The sequence below is a fragment of the Echinops telfairi genome, unplaced genomic scaffold, assembly GCF_000313985.2.
Source record: "Echinops telfairi isolate 266 unplaced genomic scaffold, ASM31398v2 ScPeMD7_2186;HRSCAF=2738, whole genome shotgun sequence".
Classification (NCBI taxonomy): domain Eukaryota; kingdom Metazoa; phylum Chordata; class Mammalia; order Afrosoricida; family Tenrecidae; genus Echinops; species Echinops telfairi.
This window is the reverse complement of record NW_022106084.1, coordinates 10,166,159-10,191,515: the sequence shown is the minus strand read 5'-3', so window position 1 is coordinate 10,191,515 and position 25,357 is coordinate 10,166,159. Positions and strand designations below refer to the sequence as shown.

The window sequence follows — 25,357 nt, the reverse complement described above, 5'->3', positions numbered from 1 at the left end:
TGCTCTGAGGGCTCAATAGCCTCCTCTTCTGGATCACCAGCTCATTTGTTCCCATCCCATCTTTCAAGGTCCCATTTCTTTCCAATTAATGCCCTTACTTTAATATCAGACACTGTTCTAGAGATTCAGAACAGTGATTCAATTCAGATGACACTGTAATTCAGCTACTCATATGATGAGACTCTGGATTTGGTTTTCGGCAATGAAGGCTCTCCTTTGTAGAACATGCAGAAATGTTTAGGGGTGTTATTCCACACTTGAGATGTGCTTCTGAAGTTCTGAGATGATCCCTTTCCTTGCTCACCCTTTCTACTGTAAGGAGGACCAGCCAACCAGCTACCCTATACTTCTTATCCTGACAAAACTGCTAGAAAACATCAAACACATGATCACTCAGAGCCTCTCCTCTCACCAGCACTTCATCTATTGGTGGCGATATTGTGGATATTAACTTTTCCACTTCACACAATGGATTAACACCACCCTCTCTAGTAATAGTGGCAGACTTACCTACCCATGCTTTGAGGGGTAGAGGCAGCATTCTCAGTATTTCTGGGCCTAGTCAGGCTGGAAAACCAATTCAGGAAACCCATATTTATGATCTTGTTTCTCTAGAACCATTCCTGGTAACAACTGAGTTAGGCAGGGTTCTCAAGACAAAGAAAACCAGGACACTTATGATCATATACATATTCCATATATATGGATAGCTTCATACAGCAAGAAGGTATATAACAGCTAATTAGTCCACACTGCAGTACAGAGGGGTCAGTTCAACTCACTTTCTTGGAACAGTTAATATAGTGGAAGTCCTTCAACTCATGTGGGCTGCGGGATCCAAGGTCAAGGAAGCCGACAGTGGAGTCTTCCCTAAGGCCCTGATGGGATCTGGAAGTCAAGCACAGGAACAGGGTCCATCCATCTCAAGCTCAAGCAGCATGGTGAAGCAGGTCTCAAAGGATCTTAAATCTCTAGTGATAGGATACAAGCGTTGGGTTGGCCCACCGCTAGTGAAGCAAGCTGAGGCAGAGAATTACTAAAGTAGCAGCATATTGTTTGATCACCAAGGAGCAAGAGGGAGAAGGGATGCTGGCTGTCTTATTTATTTCAGTCATCCCCCAGTCAAGCTACAACCCAACCAAACTCTGCCCAAATGTTCCCCTTGGCGTAGTTGGCACAATTAGTCAAACTATCACAGAGATGTACAGAGATCATTTTATGAGAGAAAAGTGGAGTGTAAGTTCTGATCCTGGGGACATGCTCTAGGAGAACTCGTGGTTAGAGACACACAGGTTAAAAAGGATGTCGCTTGGTTGATGTTATTTTGTTTTTGTTTTGCCAATGAGTCTGAACCACACCAGTAGAGATATTGCCTGCCTTTGTGATATAAACAGGAAAATTATTAACACAGGTAAATGACTTTTTGGCAGGTCGTAGGACTTTATAAGTTTTTACATCAATTGACAGTGTGTGCACTACAATATACAGCCCCATATCTAGCCCTGGTCTCCCAGATTTCTTCAAGTACTATCCTTGATTAAGAGGCTGTAAAGACAAAAAGAGGTAGGAGGTTGTACTTGCAGAGATGCAGATCTACAAAAGTGGGACTGTGCAGGTAGAGGAACCCACGTTAACTGTGTCAGTTATGAGTATGCTCAGGGGCTGATATTTTACATATTGATATTCCATTTACATTCACTTTTGATGATTATGAGGGTCTTTTGGTGTGTTGGAAGGGATTGGTAGAGTCTGAGCCAGTGGAGACTGGCATGTGTCTAAAATCACCCTTGTGCAGTATAGGTTTAACCCAAGACAAAGTTAAACCCAAGACAGAGTCCTTCCATTAACAGCCATTGCCAGCTATGTTCAAAGGAAAAATAAAAAGGATTAGTGTCCAGCATTATTTTGTAATCTGTTCACTGTTTTGTTGTGTTTTCTTCTTCTGTGTTTAGGTTTGGTGATGTCTCTTTGCAAGAGAGTATTAATCAAGAAAATTTTGAGCTCCTAAAAGAATATTATGAGATGTTTATGGAAAAGATGCCCCCTGATTGTGAGTATGCGAGCTCGAGAGACCAACAATAGAACGGTCTTGATTATGAATCAAGGAGAGGTCAGACACAGAGGTCATTGGACTAAAGAAGTGTTGTGCTTGGCTGTGTGCAAGCTTCTGAGATTATGTGAACTCAGAAGACTGATTGCCAAGGTGGCATGGCAGATACCAGCATCATTATCATGATTGTACTCTTGAACGTGCCCCGCTGCTCCCCCTTGTGATATTAATTTCATTGCCATTGGAAAGTGCCATAAATTAAAAATGAGTAATTTTTAAAGAGACATCTCACTTCAGTCCACTTAAAAGTCTATATAATTCTTTACCATTAAAAAATAGAGGTGGATCTCTGATTTGTAAGTTACAGCAGACATTTATGAGACAGATATATATGGAGAAATTTATATTTTAATTTACATAAAGTATATAAAGTGGTCTAAGTGAGATAGAGAAAGTTAGGCATTTCATATGTCTACTGTAATATTTTATATAAATATAAGGTGTGCAAGTCTGTAGAAATGTTTATGCCTTTTAATGGTTTGACTATTGTTCAGTTTTACAGTTCTTTTGCCCTTGATATTTAACATTAAACACCTACATAATCCAAAATCAGAGGACATACTGGAATTTTCATGTGTGCAGTATAAATATTTTGAGATCTACATAATGATAGTAGTCAGATTGTAATAAAGTAGGAAACAGTTTAATATTTTTAACCAAAAGCAGTAATCGAAATCTACTCTTCTTCTCTAACCTCTGGGGATTTGCCACTGACCCATAGTCTAATACTTTGTTTGAAATATCTTTGATGGCAGCAGACTTAGAATTTTTCATAAACCAGAGAATCTTGCATCAAAATATTATGATTGAATATGTATGCTCATGTCTAGCTAGGTAGATATTTCATTTGCATGTCCTAATTTTTATTTTATATGTCTTTCACATAACATTATTCTTATGACAAGTGTAAGTAAGGCACATGGAAACTATTTCACAGTTCAACACACTTGTGACTTTTAATTTATTAAATAAAATGAATAATTTTATACCATACACCTATTTTGTTAGCAATTAACGAAAGAGAAGTCTATTGTGACTTTGATGTTGGTAACTGGTTTTTTGTGTGTTTTGGTTTTTTCAAGTGTCTTAGCATTTGACAATATTTCTCAGGATTGCTATTGCCCACTTGATTGTTACGTATATGTGGTCCCTGGATCATCAACATCAGTATCACCATCACCTGGCACTGAGTTAGCAAGGCAGATTCTCAGGCTCCACTTCAGATTCATTGCATTGGCTCTGTAATTGAGCTTAACAAACGTCCCAGGTGACCTCTAATCTAAAGTAATATTTGGGAATCGAGGTACAGCTGTCTTACTCAAAAAGAGGCATCCTCAAAATACGGCCTGCGGGCCACATGCAGCCCGCTGAGGACATTTATCCGGCCCGCCGGGTGTTTTTGCCCCATTTTGGTTTTTTATTTCAAAATAAGATATGTGCAGTGTGCATAGGAATTTGTTCATCGTTTTTTTTAAAACTATAGTCCGGCCCTCCAGCGGGTCTGAGGGACAGTGAACTGGCCCCCTGTTTAAAAAGTTTGAGGACCCCTGGTTTATAAATAATGAATGCATGCACACACATGTATATAGAGCCCTGGTGGTGACACCATGGGCTAATCAGAGGAGTGCTAATTGCTAGGATCTTAGTTCAAATGGTTCAAGCCCACCTGTGAACCCATGGGAGAAAGATGAGGCAATCTGATACTGTAAGATGTACAGTCTCTGAAACCTGATGAGTCAGAATCAACTAATTGGCAGTAGATTTGATTTTATTGTTTTATCGTGCTTATATAAGAGGTTATTGACAAAGTCAATGAAGAATTTGAATAAGGCACTTAAAACATGACATTCAAAAGAAGTTTAAATGCTTGTTGAAGTACTCTCTGAGATATGCGCTAATACTTCCTACCACCAAGTAGTTGAAAATCTTTAAAGGAATATTTCCTAAAAATTAAAGAACCATGTGATAGCCAGCACAATAGCTAATTAAATAGAATCAATATATGTCTTGCTTTAAAAAATAGGATAGATTTCTTACATGAAATGCATTGCTTTTCAAGGCAACGTATGTACTGAATTTTTCTTGTCATTTGTTCATTATTTCAACATACTTTTGAGACCTTAGTTGTGATTTCAAGTTAAATAGAATTGTAGTATAACTATGGTTACACTCTGCAAAAAATAGTACAAACCTGATCTCTGCGATTGTGAGGCTATTACTCTTACAGAAATATTGTAACCCATAGCTGGATTTATATTGAAGTAAGTATCGATAAAGTTTTTGTCAATGTCTAGATTGAGGTTAGGCCACTTGCGAAAGCGCAGGCAATCACCATGCTGCATCTTATCCATGCTTCCTGTAACCTTTATTTTCTTCTCCATAGTGCAATCAGAGAATCTTTGTATACATATCAAATGATGGGACCACCCCTACATATATTTATTTCCATTATTAATTAATACGTGTGTGATCTATTAATTTACAAAGTCTATGAGAAAATAGAGTGACTCTGTAGCACAAGGTAGAGCTTCCCATGTGGGTTTCCAAGGCTATAATTCTTTACAGAAGTAGAAAGTTTCATCTTTCTCCACAGGGTGGCTGGTGCTTTTGAACTGCCCACCTTGGAGTTAGCAACCCAACTCACTGCATCATACATCTTTTTTTTAACTTTTATATTTCTTTTTTAAAAAATAATTTTATTGGGGGCTCATACAACTCTTATCACAATCCATACATACATCAATTGTGTAAAGCACATTTGTGCATTCATTGCCCTCATCATTCTCAAAACATCCGCTCTCCACTTAAGCCCTTGGTATCAGCTCTTCATTTTCCCCCCTCCCTTCCCGCTCCCCCCTCCTTCATGAATCCTTGATATTTTATAAATTATTGTTATTTTGTCATGTCTTACACTGTCCAACATATCCCTTCACCCACTTTCCTGTTGTCCGCCCCCCAGGGAGATCCTTATAATCAGTTCCCTCCTTCTGTCCCACCTTCCCTCCACCCTCCGGTATCACCGTGTACATGTTTTCTAAAGTAAATATTTTTCTTTCTATCTAAAAGACTCTTCTAATCTTTGGAAATGTCTCCTATTTTTGTGACTTAATAAACTCATTTCAGTACATACTCAATCAAGAAGTTCTCAGCTTCTTACACTTCTTACATGGAAATGTGAATGGCCTAAAATATTTTACTTATCTTTTACATTTGTTTTCTCTAATTCTACTTTACAAGTAGTTAAATTCAAGACAGAGAAGTCAGCTCAGTTTATGGAAATTATATTTTGAGATTCCAAAGAGCTAATCTTGATAGGTTTTCTTGAAGGACATAGAATGTTTGGGGGTGGGGATGTTAGTTTATAAGGAGTTTTAATAAAATTTAAAACTTACATTTATAAGAAAAAAGGTTAGGGAATTTCACATCAATGAACTCTCCCCCCACCAGGACAGGCCACCTGCTCATTCTTTCAAGGCAGCCCTGGCTACTTCACAAGAATTTCATGAGAACCTTTCCCTGATCCCCCTATAGTCCTGACCTTGCCCTGATAAAGTTCTTTTTGTTTCCTAGAATCAAAGAATATAAAAGAGGAATAGGATTTGAGTACTGCCAAGCTGAGCACAGCAAGGTTACCAAAATGGCCCTTTGGCATGGAGCCGTCCAGGAGGAAGGGAGAGAGAGATGGCAGCGCTGCCTTCAGCACGACCAGCCCTCAGTGGGGCTGTGTCCAGAAAGAGTAGCTTCACATTATGTATAAACACCTTCTAACTTCCTTTTCTATCCCTAGTCATATTAATTTGATGCAGATCTGAAATCAAGAGTGGGTGGATCGAATGGTTGAAGGCTGTAATTCCTGATTTCTGGGTACCGAGGACACAGTTCTCATCCACTTCTTTTCTGTGCTTGGACTCCACAGTTCAGAAATCATGAGGACCTACATTCCCTCGGGCCCTACTGTCATCTTCACCAGCTCCTTTGATCCTTTGGGGACTCCATTTGGGGCAACTGTCCTGCTCTAATCCTTCCACTGGGGCTTATGATCTCAAAAGCCTTCCAAGTCTCTTCGCACGTCCATCAAAAGCATCAAGACAAATGCTTTTATTTTCCTGGGATAATAATAATCACTAGCATAAGCGGCTCTATACTCTAGGGGTGCCATCACAATCCGTGCCTGAGAGAGGCTCCAGGTTTTGATAGGAGAAGACAAAGCACCACTGATGTTTTCTCCCTTTAAGAAAAAGTGACCAAGTGCCAATTTTTCATCTCTAGGTACTCTGTTCTGTGTCCTATAATAGTATTCCTATTTCTTGCTTTTTTTCCAAAACAAGGGGGAAGATTATTTCCACGTGGATTTATTAAACAATTTTAGGGTATAAAAGAGACCTCAAGTCTCAAAAAAAAAAAAGGTTACAGTCCCAAAGCCTCAAATAGTAAGTAAATGTCTAGAAAATGATAGCAACATGTGTACAAATATCCTTGATACAATTGATATATGGAATGTTATGAGAGCTATAAAAAAACAATTAAATGATTGTGTTAAAATCTCAAATATAATATAAGGAGAACATTTTTGAAATCTCACACAGAGAAAAATACAACAAAGTCATGCTATTAGTAGGCAGGAGACCATTAGCCAAGGTCATAATGGTATTTACAGGTGTGCAGAGATTCAGGATATGGGAAGAGAGAAAAGAGACAGTACCATAAAATCATGATGAATGGAAAGCAATACAGCACAGTGTCAGGTGGGAATGGGACCATGATTGGAATATATGCATTATGTTAGAAGAGCTTTGGGATTGGTTCAGATCCCTCCAACAAAAGCACCCCAATTTCTATTAGGGGCACACCTAGATGACAACTCGGCATCTATGCTGCTTCTCTCGGGATGGCTTAAGAAAGTGACCACAGGCTACTCTCTAATGTGATCTGCCTAAGGGACAAGGTGAAGAAGCATTGGAAGCAGCCATCCATCTATGCCAAGAAATTTGGAAGAGAACAACTTGGCTAACTGACTGGAAGAGATCTGTATGTGTACCCATCCCAAATAAAGTGGTCAAAAAGAAAACACACATACGGAACAATATCATTGGTGCCATATGCAAGCACATGTTGTCGACGATCATTCAACAGTGGTTGCAGCAGCACATTTCCAGGGAGCTTCCAGAGATTCAAGCCGGAGTCCAAAGAGGAAATAGAGCAAGGGATGTCATTGCTAAAGTAAGATGGATCTCGGCTGACAGCAGAGAACACCACGAAGATGTTTACCTGTGTTTTATTTACTGCGCTACTTCGTCTTATTTTGTGGAACCTCATAGCAGCCATAATGCTCTTTCGAGGCAAGGATGGTGAGATTAGTTGTACATACTCGGAACATGTTCCCAGGAGAAAGCCGTCCGTGGGGAAGGATATCATGCTTGGTATAGTAGAGGGGCAATGGACAACAGGAAGACCTTTGACAAGATGGATTGACACAGTGACTGCAACAATGGCCTCAAACATGAAGATGAAGGCGAAGACTACGCTGGATCGGGCAGTGTTTTTTATGTTGTACGATGTGTTATCATTAGTCAGATGCCGCCTAATAGTGCCACGACCAACAAAGTTATAGCCAATCAGGCTAGTGGTTAATCTCCCTACGATTGCGGTGATTCTGACGTATAACGACTTTATAGGAAAGAGTAGAACTGCTCTGTGGATTTCCATGGCTATATATTTTTTTCTTTATGAGAATTGAAACCCTCATCTTTCTCCCAAGGAGCAGCCGGTGGGTTCAAAGTGTTCACCTTGTGGCTAGCTGCCTAATGTGTAACCACATCTTGAGCTGCTTATTAAGAGAAGGAATTCAAAGGAGGCTGAATTGATTTGGACACTCTTAAATGCATTTAGGTCCTCCACTGTAAATCTTTTTTTTTTTTTTTGCAACCTTAGAATAACTCAACTCACTACCATCGAGTCAGTTCTGACTCATAGTAAACTTCTGGGAATCAGAAAACCTCATCTTTCTCCTGCAGAATGGCTGGTGAATTTGAACTGTTGATCTTGTGGTTAATACCACATATACACTGAATATGCCACCAAGGCTGATAGCAAGCCTACTCACATCCCTGGCCTGTGGTCATGGGGAATGTAGTCACACTTTCTTGAGTGAAAATGTTGAATTTTGTTTCTGAAAGGAACCACAAGAGAAGAACGGCAAAAGTCATATAGACCTGAACTCCATGTCAATTGAACTTGCACACTGATGCACATCAGGCAATTGCTGAGAAACTGAAAACTAGCTACCACAACTAGAACCAGGGTTAAGCGCTGGAGGAAATCAGTACTAACCCTTAGCAAAACTTCTTCAGCCTATGGCTCTTTGGGGATTTCCATAGTATGGGTTTCCATGAAGTATGGAAAATAGTCACTTTGCCTGCAGATATCCTGTGTAACAAATACATCAAATACCTGAGGAGTGACATCTCACTTCTTAGAATAGCAATGGTATATGTAGCAGAGAAATAAATTCTACGGCATTTGTTCTGCGTATCAGTGAAAATCAAGGCTAGATATATGGATACTTCCATCAGTTGGTGATTATGTATGAGCTCTGTTGCAAGCCACTAAATATGCTTTGGAAACAATTCTGATGGCGCCAGCAATGTGTGCCACAAAGATGAAGCAGTGCTCCGTAAACCTAAAGATTGCACCTGGATACCAATCTACTCATTTTGTTGATTTTTCTTCTTTAAATCAGAAGTACATGTCTATCGACACTCACAGTATGACTCATTGAAGCCACCCAATTTGTAGAGAAGCATTGCATTGACTTGACCAGGCCAGACTGGGCATTTCCTCATCCTGCTTCTCAGTGTAGTCCTGATCCTGAACAATCCTCTTCAAATGGGAATAGGCTCTGGAATTGGTGTGAACTCATGGAAATAAAGAAATGATGCCACACAAATATTAAAGAGAAAGAATATGTGCATACACAAATAAACCACAAAATTGTCTTTAAATAATGCCAAGTGTCCGGTGGACAAAGGGGTTTTAAGATACAGGTTAACGATTTCTCAGATACCAGAGTAAATATCTTAATTATTAACTTTTTCCTAACACATAATGATACTCTATTTCATTTGTACAATTCACATTTAAGGAGCCCATTTCTGAATGTTTACTAGTGTCCGTGGATATTGAAAGAAGAGTGGGATCAGATGCTAATGTTTTATTCTGTTAACTAAGGTTAGATTGTCCGTGGTAAAACACACCGCTAGACCCATCCATTTCACTATATTTCTTTCTTTTTCTGATATCTATTTTCTCTTGGCTTCCTAAAACTTGACTGTCAACATTCTGGATGAGGCTATACCATGTAAGAAGGGATTGACCTGAAACATGATCTGGTAAAGAATGGTACATGGATTTGGACAGAATTGCTAGACTGGTTTAGGCTTTGGCAAAGTAATAATTCTCAGTCGCTCAGTGATATGAATTGTAATCCAGTCAGAAAAAATCAGTATTCTAAGAACTTACTATAGAGTACTAGTGATAGATTTTGCTGAAGAGGTTTCAGCGGTATATTGATAAGGACCTGTCAAAAATTCAAACTGGATTCAGAAGAGGAGGTGAACAAGAAATATCATTGTTGATATCAGATGACTCTTGGCAGAAAGCAGTGAATATCAAAGAGTTTTACCTATGTCTTATTGACTATGCAAAGGCTTTCAGCTGTGTGCATCATAACATTGAAAAAAACTAGGAAATTCAAAACATTGAACTGTACCTCATGGAGTCTCTGCATCAACCAAGAGACCTTTAGTCAGACAAGGAAACCTACATGGTTTAAAATCAAGAAATGTGTATGTCAGAGTTATGTCATTTTACCATCCTTCTTTAATCTGTTTTTGGATCAAAATTATGAGCTGATGGACTAGATGAAGAAAAACAAAACATCGGGATTAAACTATGCTCATTAATAACCTGTGACATGCAGATGATATAACCTTGGTTTCTGAGAGTGGAGAGGATGTATAGCACTTCCTGATGGATATCAAATAATGCAATGCTTTCAGAAAGTGAGGGGACTTGAATCACTTGCTGATTAAGATCAAGGATTACAGCTTTCAAAATGGAAAACAACTCAATGTAAAGAAAACCAAAATCCTCACAACTGGACTAATAGGACCCCCTGGAGGAACTGGACCATGTGATAAAAGGAGAAAAGATTGAAGTGGACATCAAGGATTTCATCTTGCTTGGATCCATAATCAATGCTCATGGAAGCAGCAGTCAAGAGATCAAATGATGCATTGCATCGGATAAATCTACTCACAAGACCTCTTTAAAGTGTTGACAAACAAGGAGGTTCTTTTGAGAACTAAGGTGCACCTGACCCAAACCATATTTCCAATGGCCTCATTTGCTTGTGAAAATTGGAAGGTAGACCCCAGATGCTATATCATCAAGCTCAGAAGCAACAAAGCCCACATGGAAGAAGCACACCAGCTTGTGTGATTACGAGGTGTCGAAGGGCTCAGGTATAAGGCATCATCACAGTGAATGATGGGGGGAGTGTGGAGTGGAGACCCAAAGCCCATTAGTAGGCCACTGGAGATCCCCTTGCAGAGGGGTGTCAGGGAGGAGATGAGCCAGTCAGGGTGCGATGTAACAACACTGAAAAATACAACTTTCCTCTAGTTCCTAAATGTTTCCTCCCCCCACCCCACCCCCACTATCATGATCTGAATTCTACCTTGCAAGTCTGGCTAGACCAGAGGATGTACACTGGTACAGATAGGAAATGGAAACACAGGGATTCCAGGGCGGATGATCCCTTCAGGACCAGTGGTGTGAGTGGTGATACTGGGAGGGTAGAGGGAGAGTTGGTTGGAAAGAGGGAACCGATTACAAAGAACTATATGTGACTTCCTCCCTGGGGGATGGACAACAGAAAAGTAGGTGAAGGGAAACGTCGGACAGGCCAAGATATGACAAAATAATAATTTATAAACTATCAAGGGCTCATGAGGAAGGGGGAGCAGGGAGAGAGGAGAAAAATGAAGACCTAATGCTGGGGGCTTAAGTGGAAAGGAAATGTTTTGAGAATGATGAGGGCAATGAATGTACAAATGCGCTTTACACAAATGATGTGTGTATGGATTGTGATAAGAGTTGCATGAGCCCCTAATAAAACGATTAAAAATAAATAAATAATTTTTTTTAAAAAGAAAAAGAAAATTGGTTGGAAGATAGAAGGAGAATAAGTACGACCTAAAAAGAATTGATACATGTGAATTATGGTGTTAGCGGAAAATGTTGAAAGTACCATGGACTTCCAAAGGAGCAAGCAAATCTGTCTCAGAAGAAGTACAGCCAGGGCGCTGCACGGAAGCAAGGGTAGAAGAATGCCACCTCACACACTTTGGACATACTATCAGGAGAGACCAGTCTCCGGAATAGGGCATCTCACTTGGTAAAGTGGAGGGTCAGCAACGAAGAGTAAGACCCTCAAAAGGATGGATTGACAGGGTAGCTGCAGCAATCAGCAAACATAAGAAAAGGTATGAGACTTGTCAAGAACCGGACCGTGTTTTGTCAGAACTGACTGGACAGCACCTAACAATCACAACAACATCAACAACTTGCTCTGTGCACATTAGACATCCCTGATTGCTGAAAGCAACGAGGATATGGAGCAAGAAAGAGGGTAGTGAAGATCAAAGAAGATGGCCTTTGTATGGAGTATACGTCAGACAGAGAAAGAAAAAATCCTCACAACTGGACTAATGAGAAATATCATGATAAATGAAGAAGTGAATAAAGTAGGCACGGATTTGATTTTACTTGGATCCATAATTGAGCAATAGTAGGAAATCAGATAATATATTTTAAAAGTGTTAAATAAATAAATATGTCACTTTGAGACCTAAAGTATTTCTGGCCCGAGCCATGGTATCTTCAGCCTCCTCCTATGCATGCAACAGCAGAAAATGAATGGGACATAAGAGAAAAGAACTGAGACCTTTGATTTAAGGGATCGGTGAAGACTATTGAATTGTTCATGGACTGCCAGAAGAATTAATATACATAGGAAGAAGGATATCCAGAATGCTCCTGTATAATTGAGAATGGCAAAACTTCTCACATCCTTTGGATGTGTTATCAGCAGGACCAATCCTAAGAAAATGCTACCATCCTTGGTAGAGGACCATAGAAAACGAGGAGTGAGATAGGCACAGTGGCTGTGGTAATGGACCCAAACATAACAACTGTGAGGATGGTGCAGGAGGGGCAGTGATACACAGGGGAGGGGAGCTATCAGTCAAAACCAACTGGAGGGCTTCTAACAATATTGGTGATAGGAAGTAGATATGGTGGCATGGGTAATTAAAGCACTCTGCTGCCCAAAGGTCAGTAGTTGGAACTCAGCAGCCACACCATTGGAGAAAGATGGGCAGTCTGCTTCTGTGAAGATTAGCCTTAAAAGCTCTCTGAGCCAGTACTACTCTGTCTTGTAGGGTCCCTGTCAGTTAGAGTCCACTCGATAGCAGTGGTTTTGACTTTCTGGGCATTGGTGATAAAGGATAGATGAACACTTTTTTCAATGCATTTAAACTGTGGTTTTGGAGAACAATATCGATTGTACCATGGCCTGACAAATGAATGAACAAATGCAACCATAATGTTCCTGAGGAGCGATATGAGGCATGGTTTTGGATATGTCATCAGAGAAAATAAAAAACAATTGATAGAAAGGATATCAGAGGGTGAAGTGAGGGAAGTCCCTAATAAGGTGAGTTGACACAGTAGTCAGAGCACTGGTCTAAACATACCAGCAATCATTAAGCTGGCACATTCCCAGACATGGTCACCCAGAGAAGGTGACCAATGATTTACAGCTGACTTGATGGTAACTAACCACCATAGTGACAAAAGCCCGTGATAAAAGTGAAGGCAAGGTGCAGAAATTAAACCTGTGTGGATGAAACCGCCCAGGGTTTTATAATCGCAAACGGCTTCTGCTAACCGTAGGGTTTAGCTGACAAAAAACATCTGAGTGTCACCAGAGCACCACAGGTAGGATAATCCCCACTGAACTCAGCATCTTGCTGGAGGCTCTCCAGTGAAAGCTGGGAACACAGCTGGGAAAGTTGTTCCATAGGAGTTGGAAACACCACCACTTCCAAGGAACCATAAGAAGCAGATGAGGGGAACATCCTAGCCTCTGTCTTCCCCTTGGACTTTACTCGTTGGCTCTTTGGCCATTCCTAACTGTAAGCCAACAAGCAAGGAGTCTGCAAAATGAGGTTCCTTGGGCAAAGAGCAGTGTGGGGAAAGGTGTGGTAGATAAGAAAGCAAATCAGCAGTTAACCAGGGCAGTGTACCTTGTGGCTCCTAAACACCTATTCTTACATTTTATCCAAACACAAATTATTTCAAAGAAATCCTTATATGGAGTCAGGGGTCAGGGATTTGTGTTTTCACCAGCCCTATAGATGATTTTGCTGCATGCAATATTTTAGGACCTCTGGCTTAGATGGGTAAGATATAGAATTAGCTGTCAAATTGAAAATTCATGCTTTTACATTTAATTGAAATTTCAGACATGAGTATGATATGAGTGAACTTGACTAGAATATTAACCATATTCTCTTCAGATTTTTTAATATAATCATTGTATTGGGGGTTCTTACAAACTCTTGTAAGTTTAATAAACATTTGTAGTTGACTGGCCTATGGTAAAAGTGAATATGAAGCAACTCAGCTATAATCATGATTTTGTGCTGTGAGAGTAACTTTGATTATAGCCATGTTAATATACCTAAATTAAAAAAAAATATTCTATAAATGTTATTGATATCTTGTTTTTATTAAAATATTGATATCTTGGGGTTTTTTGTTGACATATTGACCCTTTAAGATATAAAGATTTTCTTAAATTAACTAATTAATATCTCACATCTTGATGTTTCTACTACATAATTTATTTATTACAATGTCTGTTTTATAGAATATTCTCAATTTTGAAGCTATATAGATGTCAAAATATGAAAACAAAAATCCAATTAGGTATCCAAAATATTTTACCTATTTTATTTCAAACATATGTACATCTGGAAACATTCAGATGGCTGAGAACATTTTCAGGTGTTATCTGTGTGTTTGACACTAAGAACACATACAAAAGACATGTAAAAGAATTGGGAGTCTGGGAGAAATGACATTCTGTATCATACTGGAGTATGTTAAGGTTGAAAATATCTCAAGAGAAACAGATATAGGTGGGATTCTAAAATTATCAGCTGTCTCCAAATGTTCTCCACTGTTTTTCTTCCTAAACACAGAAGTGTCAGACTTCTGTGCACAGACTGTCCGCACAATGTAACCAAAACTACTAGCAGGATTCCTACCTGATGAAACCCAGTGTTGAACCACTGACCTTGCAGTTGCCTCACGTAACCCATGGGACCAAAATGCAGTTTCTGCTATGTTCCTACGAACCTGTTCCTCCTATACTGTGGTTGTTCTTGCTCGGCGCCATGGAGTCAAGTCTGAGTCATATTGGCCTCATGGGAAACAGAACGAAACACTGCCTTCTTCACAGTCATCCTCATGATTGTTCTTTCATAAACTTTATTTTAATAAATCATTTTATTGGAGGCTTTTACAGCTCTTCTAACAATCCATACATCTACTGTGTCAAGCATAGTTGTACATATGTTGCTCTCATCCTTTCCAAAACATTTTCTTTCTACTTGAGCCCTTGGTATCACCTCCTCATTTTTCCCATCCCTCGCCCACCCTCCCTCCCTCATGAACCCTTGATAATTTATAAATTATTTTTATTTTCATATTTTACACCATCCTGGCTCCCTTCATCCAAGTTTCTTTTGTTCATCCCCCTCGTGGGGAAGTGTTATACATCGATCATTGTAATCGGTTCCCTCTTTCTCCCCCTTCTCACCTTACCTTCCCCCTAACCTCATGGTATCGCTACTCTCATTATTGGCCCTGAGGGGTTTATCTGTCCTGGATTCTGTGTGTCAAAAGCTCTTATCTGCACCAGTGTACAAGCTCTGGTCTAGCCAGATTTTTTAATATAGAACTGGTATCATGATAATGGGGGAGTGGGGAAAGCATTAAATAACTAGTGTGTTTCATCCGTGCTATATTGCACTCTGGCTGGCTCATCCCTTCCTTGTGACCCTTCTATGAGGGGATGGTCAGTTGTTTACAAATGGCCTTGGGTCTCCATTCTGACCCCCCTCATTCCCATCAATATGGTTGTTTGTCTTGGATCTTCTGATGTCTGATACCTGATACCATCAACACCTCGTGATATCATGGATCGGTATTCTTCATATACTGTATGTGTGCTTTATTACTCCCAAGCTAGTTGACTGCTTGTTTAAGTTCAAGCCTTTAAGACCCCAGAGGCTGTATCTCATAATAACCAGGAACCATCAGCTTTCTTCACATTATCTACTTTATGAAGCATGTTATCCTACTCCCGGAATTGGTCCTCCCTGATAACAGGTACAAAGTACGAGAGATAAAATCTTGGCATCTTTGCCTCTAAGGAGCATTCTGGTTTCTGGTACTTCTTTGAAGACAGATTTGGATTTGTTTATTGTTGTTTTATTTTTTTATGGTGGGGGTTGGGGAGTCCAAGACCTGTCTTCAAGTCTTATAACCTTTCCTAGCTCACTTTAAATCAATGCTTAATTTTTTATTGATTTGGTAGAAAATAATGTTACCTAGACTGCTCTTTTTGTTTTGAACCCCGCTTGTAGTTCATCAGAAAATCATGTTGCCTTGCTATCAATTCAAAGTACAGACATTGCTATCACCCTGTGCAAGTGTTTCATCTCCAGATTATGGTAGTATCCCATTCCTGATCTCTTTGTTTTCTCTGACCCCTCGTTTGTTCTATTATGTTCTATTCCTCTCTCACCCTTCATTGGTTCAAGTACTAACACAGTGCTCAAAGTAGCCAGTAAAATACAGATTGGATTACGTCTCTTCTACTCAAAACCTTCTACTACACCTGTGTATTTCTACAGACTTAAAGTTCTGCAGTGGCCTCTAAGGTGTCACATAGTGTGACCTTTTTCACCTCCTCTTATACCCCTTTCTCCCATACTTATATCATTCTTTTCTACAGTGCCTTCTCCTGTTCATTAGGAATTTGGCAGTACCTGTTTCTTCTGCCTGAAATGCTTTTCCTCATGGGAATCAATTACTCACCTCTGTTGTCTTTGCCAAGGTGTCATCTCAGGGAGGTTACTTGACCACCCTCTTTAAACATGCCATCTCCTATTCCTTTCCCTTTCTCCACAGTCTCACTATCAACCTTCTAAATACCATTTACCTTGTATGATCATGTGCCATCAGTAGACTATATGCATTGTGAGGATAAGTATCCTTCTCTAATTGTTTACTTTAGAGGTTAACTACCAAAAACATGACCTGGCAGTTTCTATTTCATGAATATTCATTGACTATATGAATGAATTAAATAGATGGTGTCATTTAGTTGGACATTTTTTAAAAATCAGGAAACAATAGAAAGCTATTGGATCACACTGGGGTGAAACACTAAGGGTATGGAACAGAGCAACAAGGGGAGCAAAGCAATGAGGTCCCTGGGGAATACCAAAAATAGACTTTGGGGCCAGGGCATGGCACCTCATTAGACTCAACCAGAAAACACTCCTAATGGTCAACAAACAAACAATTTATAGGCTTTTCTTTTTGGTCTTTGTTTATTTTGTTGCTGTTGTTTTGTTTTTGTTTTCTTTGTTTTTTAGTTTTGCTCTGTCTTGTTTTTGTGCTTATTATTGTCTCTATATGTCTATCTGGAAAAGATAGGTGGGATAAAAAATCCGGAGGAGAAAACAATAGAACCGATGGTTCTGGGGGGGTATGGGAGAGCTGGAGGTAGGGAAAAGGAAGGGGTATGTCAACAAACTCAGGGACAAGGGAACAACAAGTGATCTAAAATTGATGGCAAGGAGGGCATAGGATGACTGGTGAGGCTTGATCAAGGGAAATGTAGCTGAGAGGAATTACTGAAACCTGAATGAAGGCCAAACATGACAGTGGGACAAGAGGAAAGTAAAAGGAATTAGATGAAAGAACTAGGAGGCAAAGGGCATTTAAAGAGATCTAAATGCAAACATGTACATATGTAACTATATTTATATATAACAATGGTGAAATAGATCTATGTACATATAATTATATAGTATAAAGATAGCAGGTGGACATTGAGCCTCTACTCAAGTACTCCCTCAATGCAAGAGCACTTGATTCTAATAACCTGGCATTCTGTGATGCTCACTTTCCTGATATGATCGCTGAAGACAAAATGGGCTCATAAGCAAATGTGGCAAAGAATGCTGATAATTCTCTGCTATCAAAAGAGATAGCATCTGGGGTCCTAAAGGCTCAAAGATAAACAAGGGGCCATCTAGCTGAGAAGCAAAAAAGCCCACATGGAAGAATCACACCAACCTGTATGATCATTAGGTATTGATGGGATCAGGTATCAGGCATCAAAGATGCAGAACAAAAAATCATATCAATGTGAATGAGAGGGAGTACAGAGTGGAGACCCAAATCTCATCTGTAGATAATTGGACATCCCCTTACAGAAAGGTCACAAGGAAGAAATGAGCCAATTAGGGTGCAGTATAGCACTGATGAAACACACAACTTTCCTCTAGTTCTTCAATGCTTCCTCCACCCCCCCTCCCCCAACTATCATGACCTCAATTCTACCTTACAAATCTGGATATACCAGAGCATGTACATTGGTACAAATAAAACCTCAAAACACAGGGAATCCAGGACAGATAAACCCCTCAGGACAAACAATGAGAGTAGCGATACTGGGAGGGTAAGGGGAAGGTAGAGGGAGAGAGGGGCAAACTGATCATAATGATCAACATATAACCCTGTCCCAGAGGGACAGACAACAGAAAAGTGGATGAAGGGTGCCATTGGTCGGTGTAAGATATGAAAAAGATAATTTATAAATTATCAAGGGTTCGTGATGGAGTGGGGGGGACAATCTGATATAAAGGGCTTAAGAAAATGATGATGGCAAGAAATGTACAAATGCGCTTGACATAATGGATGGATGGATGGAGTGTGATAAGAGCTGTACAAGCCCCCAATAAAATGATTCTTTAAAGAAAGAAAGAAAGCTATTGGATATTGGAAATGCTCTGTTAGGCTACTCCAAGGCTCTCTCTTTCTATTAATAGTGGTTGGGTGCTAAAAGAATTGCATAGTCAATTTATTTTTTAAAACGCGTCGTCACCTATTAAAAATTCTGAGCTTTAGCATGGTTAGCAAGCTTTTTTTTCCACGAAGGACTGAATTGCCCTTTATAACATTTTACAACCCTTATAATCTCTATGGCAACTATGCAACTCTGCCATTATAGCCCCAGAACAGCCATACACAATATGTAACCAAATGGGCATGCCTGTGTTCTCATAGAACAATATTTACCGAAACAGGCAATTGGTTAGTCCATGGTTCATAACAGGTTGTCTTATGTCTATCATGGCTGAGCTTACTTTGTTCAAAATAAATTTTTCTATTCTATATGAGGCCCCCTCCCCACATTACATAAAATAGCCCCTAGCAATCATGCTAAATAAATGCTTCTCAAAACAACCTCAAGATATGCTGGAAATTTTATTATTCTCATTTGATACAGAGTATTTGGGGTCCAGATTCTACCCTGCAGGAAATGCAGACACCTAGTTAGTGGAAGAATAAGAACAAAATGGCATGTTTTCTGACTCTCAATTGAGTGGTTGTTCCACTGTTATCATGGTGCTTCAGCATTAATGTGGAAGAGTTTTTTGACATTTTAAATTTCAAATTGTAAGCTTAAAATATTTGAATATTTCAGCAACACGCTTTTCTTTTCTGTTTATAATTTTGGTTATTGTTGTTAGCTGCTGCCAGATCAGTTCCAACTCACAGTGTACCTCTGCATAATGGAACGAAATGCTAATCCTGCGTCATCCTCAGAATCACTGTATTTGAGTCCATTGCTGCAGGCACGGTGTCAATCCATTTCCTTGAATCTGTTCCTCTCTTTTACTGACCTTATCTTTGTCATAACAAATTGAGTCTCAATTCTTCACTGATGCACTCCCGAATATTGTAATGGTCTCAGTGTTGGAAAAAAAAGAAAATAATTTCTTTTTTATTAGCTTCTCTCCCTATACGTCTCTGTCTCTTTTGAAATGAAAAGTGATACAAAACAAGGTTCAATTTTAATTTTCATTCTGTAGGTGAAACGGTAGGCATAGGCTTTTCCTGTCCATTAACTTGTAGGCTCGGGGAATGAGTGAACACAAAGGATGCTGCTGGCTAGAGACCCAGACACAAACATGCGTCTATGCATCCACAAGAGCCTGGCAATCAAGCATCGATCCGGACAACCTCTCTTATCCGTGCGCCTCAGAGACTGGGCCCATCTAATCTCGCCAGCTCTCTCTGGCTTTCTGCTGTGCAGATACAAGCTTAGACGTCTGGTCTGGCGTTCAGCCTTACATGTTCCTCCAGTTTCTCATTCTCAGTGGGGCTCTCCTCTCTACAAATGCTTAAGTCTTGCATTCTAGATTTCTATACTCTCACCTAAAATTGGCTGGCCTCTCGGTTACCAGTTTAGTGAGTCAGGACATCATGGAACAAAATAAAAAGGCATGAATTCAAAAGAAATTCACTTAGATGAGTCACTTGATGTTTTGTTTCATTGTCAGCTATATGAGAATGATTAATATATATGTTTTGTAATTCAAAGTATATTCTACCATTATCTCACCAGGCAAAGGAAGTTAATATTTCTAGTGTCAGTTTCTGTGACAATAAGATGTCGCATTGTACTTGTGAATGTTACAAGATGGATAAGATAATGACATCTCCCTTCACCCACTTTTCTGTTGTCCTTCCTGCAGGGAGGAGGTCACATGCAGATCCTTGTAATTGCTTCCTTCTTTCCAACCCACCCTCACTCTAAGCTCCCAGTATCGCCACTCACACCACTGGTCCTGAAGGGATCATCCGCCCTGGATTCCCTGTGTTTCCAGTTCCTATCTGTACCAGTGCACCTCCTCTGGTCTAGCCAGATTTGTAAGGTAGAATTGGGATAATGATAGTGGGTGGGCGGGGAGGAAGCATTTAGGAACTAGAGGAAAGTTGTATGTTTCATCCTTGCTACATTGCATCCTGACTGGCTTGCCTCCTACCCGAGACCCTTCTGTAAGGGGATGTCCAGTGGCCTACAAATGGATACTTTTTCTTTATCTCTTCTTCTCTCAAAACCACAACGCAAAGCATTTTGTTTTATTCCAGTCTACCTGTCTTCCACTTTTATTGCTTTGTTTCCCCTCGTCTGTATTGCAAAACTCCATATGAAGCAAAACTCTCCTTGGAAATTAGATAAAGGAGAAAAACGGAAAATGTAAAGTCAGCTTTTCAAGATAGATCAGGGAAAAAGAGCTCTGATAACATACTAGTCAAGCATTTTGTTGCTGTTGAATAAACATTCCAGGTTGCCAAATTAGAGGTCACTTTAGGCTGGGAAAAAAAACAAACAACCCAAACTACAAAAACCTGATTTATGTGAATAGATTAAAAAAAAACTTATTATCCGCTTTTTGTTTTATCATTTGGAAATTTCCAAACCAGTTTTATTCCCATAATCCTTTTATTATTGAACCTTAGTAATAGATGGGTTTAAAAATTACCTCATGCTTTTACTGACACCTGAGGTAAGAGTGTGATTTGATTGTGTATCCTATGAAATATGTCAGAGCGCTTTCGCACTAGCATCTAGCAGCCTAAAGAGGTAAGGCAGAAAAATGTCTGCTAGAGAAAGACGCAGGTTTCTCAGCCACCTTTATCTGTTGTACTTTGCGTCCTTCCCTTTGTGCGAGGTTTAATTTTGAATCTACCTCCAAGGTAGATTCCAGGGCTGCCATGTGGCCTTGGTGTATTTCATTGAAAGCCTGGCTGGTGAACAAGAGGGAGGTGAAGCCCTGGAAGGTTACATGCTGCTTTTTGTTTTGGTCCTTACTTTTGAGAAATTCATTTTTCCTTTGGCTTTCAGACATCTTCATGTCTATAATATGTTCTCAACCTCCCTTTTCATGCTGCTTATATTGTCCGAATAAAATTCAGGGACGTTGTTTCTACTGCAGAAATATATAATGACTTCATGAATGTGCGAGAAGAAAGAAGGTAGCCAACTACTACTCTTCAGGACCAGGACTTACACCACGTGGATGCAAGTATAGATAGTTGTCCAGGCAGTTCAACTTCATGTAAAAGAAGATTAAATTAAGAATCTGTAGATTATACAAATCCTTAATTCAGTCTTCTTTACTCATTCATTTCTATCGACTCTTCAGGTACTTTGAGAAGACTAGAGTTCTCATGTTTAAAAGTCATCTAACTACAACCTCCTCTTAGCCCTTTGGCATGACTTTAAATTGTAGGAAGTTTCTGAAATCAAATGATGAGTGATTTCTTAAGTCATGAAAACATGTGAAAAGATCAATATGTTTTCATTCAGCTCTTCTCCTAACATACCAAGTCCCGTGGTACCTAATGTGCTAGATTGTGTGCATTCATTGAAAGTTTATAATATTAAACATTTCAAAAGTGTTTGGATATATCAAATTCAACGTATTTTAAAAATCAATTTTCTTTTTTTTTTTTCAAATTTGCTTTGGTTTCTTAGCCGTGGGTTATGTTACTTCAAAACTAAAAAGAAAAAGATGAAAGTCAAAAATATCACTCAGCTCTGATCAAGTTGTTAGCACGAGATTTGATTTCTTATAATGCTTCTTTCATCTTCAAAATTTAATTGAAAATATAATTTAAATTAAACTGGTTTCAGAGGACTTTGTCTTTTATGGTTTTTCAAGATTTTACAGCATCTGAAAGAACATAATTTCAATTTTAAGACATCTCAACGACTTTCATCTAATTGCATTGGCTTGATTACATTTAACAATTACATTTAACTGTAATTGTTTCAGAATGAATTAGAGAATAGGTTTTATATCACAGAATATAGTATTAACAAAGTGACCCATGAATGCACTGTAATTTAGGTGTTACTTTTTCATATTTACCAGTACAAGCCCATTTAAGTTGCTTATATTGTATTTGTTATGGTTGTTTATTATTAATAACAAACTGTAAAGAAAAATTAAAAACATATCTATTATTCTCCCATATTTGATGGATTCGTCATTCATATAAGACAAATGGGAAGGGTTTGTGCTTGCCCCATTATGTCCAGGGGTTGAAAAGGAAATGGCTAGGGACTAAAGAATCCTTCTAAAGGATTCTTCATTCACATGCTGGGCCTTGGTGACTACTAGGCTGGGCCCATCCTTGACTGTTGGCTGGTACACCAAACATGACCTCCTGTGACTTGGGCTTTTGACAGCATCGTGACTGGGTTCGTATGTACAACATCCCAAATGGGAGAATGCAGGTGGTGAAGCGCCAGAAGGATCTGGCAGAAGGTCACAGTCCTGTCTGCCCTGGCGTTCAAAGTCACCAGCATCACATCAGTGGGAGTTCCTTAGTCAAGACAGTCACTAGCCTGCACTGAGTCGAGATAACCAGACTCCATTTTTTAATATAAGAAATCCGAAGAGTCTGGGGTTATATATTAAAGCCATCAATATGGAAGTGATTGATTTTCTGTTCGCCAGAAATATTTTCACTTGTTTGTGTTTTCCTTACCTCTGTAACAAGTAAAAATATTTCTGGAGAATAGAAAATCTATTACTTCTACACTGGTGGTTTTAATATAGACCCCCATACTCTTTGGAATTTTTCACATTAAAAGATGGGATTTCATGTCTGCTTATCAACTTCTCCCTACCTTTATGCCAACAACATTGTGAGGATGGCGCAGGACTGAACAGTGTATCTTTCTGTTGTACATAGCTTCACTGTGGGTAGGAACCTACTCATTGCCACATAACAATGACAACATGCCAATGATACATCTTTTAACATACGACTTGCCAACATTAAAAATACATATATAAATATACATAAATACTTTTTTTTCTTGGAAGTAACACAAACTCTGACTCACAATGTTTTAAACTATCTTTTTAAGTGTTGATTAACAAACTGGAAATTCCAGTGATGGGGTGAGCTTCAAGATTGGTCCAGTGACTCCACAAGATATGTTTGTATCTGTGTATTAAATATGAATATGAATGCAAATACAAAATTAAACATAAATATAAATAGATATTTCCTTAATCCGCTGCTTTCAGTGTTGATTTAATACTATATCTTATCCCGTCATAATTTAAGAATACCATCTTCAGTTACCCCATGCTCAATCTCCTACTTGACCAAAGTGATAAATGTTTTTAAAAAATGCTCCCCTTCTTCCTGTTTCCAGAATCCAGAGCTTCACTGCACCAAGTGCAGCTCAAGCCCTACCATACCCTTGAAATCATTGCCAAGGGCAAAGCTGCCTTCTGTGTGGCACACATCCAGATGCCCATTCTGAACGAGTCCTGATTTGAAGGGGGTGGAAGTATAATGCTTACCTTCAAAGTGGATATGATGGATCCCATGTAATTTGTGAGCTGGCTACAGAATGGGAAATGGGTGGACTGAACACTGGTCGATTAGCTGTCAGTCCCATTTCATTTTGGACCAGTTTCTGGTAGCTGTCATTACCATTCCATTTTAGACCAATTTGTGGCTGAGTACAGTCTTCTGACCATGGGGGTATGCAGCCATCGCTCTGATCTCATTGCCATCATGATCCAATCAGTTGAGAAGTCACTTGTCAGCACCTTGCCTTGGACTCCAGTCAGTATCATAGTCATAACTTTTCTTGTTGAGAGACCTTACTTGGAACAAAATTCAAAGTCATAAAAGATACCAGGCTTCCTGGCCAGATGCAGGCTGGTGGAACCAAGAGTAATGGTGGTCCTACGGCACCCTTAGTTTCTGAAACTGTACTCACTCCCCTTGGCTCAATTTTCAGCCAAACAATGGATGGTTCTATAGGGGAGCAATGAATACTTTAGAATAACCAGCCATGTAAGATCAAGTGGGCAATATTTGCTTGAGGACAAAGATGAGCCGGAGGAGTAGAAGTAGGAAACATGGCGTGGGGGAGTGATGTTGGATTGAGAGGCCTGTATGAATGAGACTCGTCAAAATGTATTATTTGATGTATGGAATGTAAAACTGATGATCATTTTATAATAAAAAGCTTGAAAGAATACCTCATATTAGTTTTTCTCTTTCTTCGGGGTAGTGTTGAAAAGAGACCAGTTACGAGGTTTGTCGTGTGATCAATAAGTCTGCCTGTGTGTGTGAAAGAATGTTCTCTACTTTGAAGAAATTCTATCCTTTGCCTCAAAGACTATGAACTTTTCCACACAATTGACTAATGCCTTCCTCTGCTCTTCAGAATTGACATAGGTTTAATATCACAGGCTCCTCTGACAAGAGTTGTCGTCATTGTTTTCCACTACAAGTTCATGAAGCACGACAGGGTTCTGGTCCTCATTTTGCAGTTGAGGACATAGTGACAAAGGGTTAAGCATCTTTTCCAATCCCACACATCACAGCACAGGTAGAGTAAGCATTAGAAACAATTTCCCTGGAGATACAGTGAACCCTCGTTTATCACGGTTAATCGGTTCTAGACCCTACCGTGATAAATGAAATTCCGCAAAGTAGGATTCCTTATTTGTAAATCAAATATTTTCATAGTTAGAGCATAGAGAACATGAAAAAACACCCTTTAGTCACCATTACACTCATATTACCCAATTTATTAAACGAAAAAGGGAAAATACAGTAAAACATTTTGGACGTTACAATTATCATTTATTATTTATTATATTATTTATGACATCAAGCGTGTTCAGTATGAGCCAATCAGTGGCAGTAATGACAGAGCATGCGCTGTTACGCAAAAACCGCGATAGAGTGAAGCTGCGGAAGTTGAAGCGCGAAGTGGCGAGGGTTCACTGTATATATATTTCAAACAAACAATAAGCAGGTCACAAAATAACAATACTTTGGAATCATACCCAATTGGAGAATTTTATAGGAAATAAATGTTTACAGTTATATCAGGAACAGATATTTATTCCTCCAGGCCCCCGCCCCCGCTCTCTTTCCTAGTCTTTGTCACTAGGTGTCATTGACTTGATCTGGACTCATAGC

At 39.3% G+C, this 25,357-nt stretch overlaps 1 protein-coding gene across 1 annotated transcript in view; it reads left to right on the top strand.

Moving 5' to 3' along the window:
• INPP4B (inositol polyphosphate-4-phosphatase type II B) overlaps window positions 1–25,357 on the top strand; it is a 459,089-nt gene that overhangs the window by 363,057 nt on the left and 70,675 nt on the right. Inside the window, exon 17 of the mRNA XM_045293549.1 lies at window positions 1,953–2,050. Within this exon, the coding sequence (XP_045149484.1) occupies window positions 1,953–2,050 (98 nt within the window). The remainder of the gene's footprint in view (window positions 1–1,952; window positions 2,051–25,357) is intronic.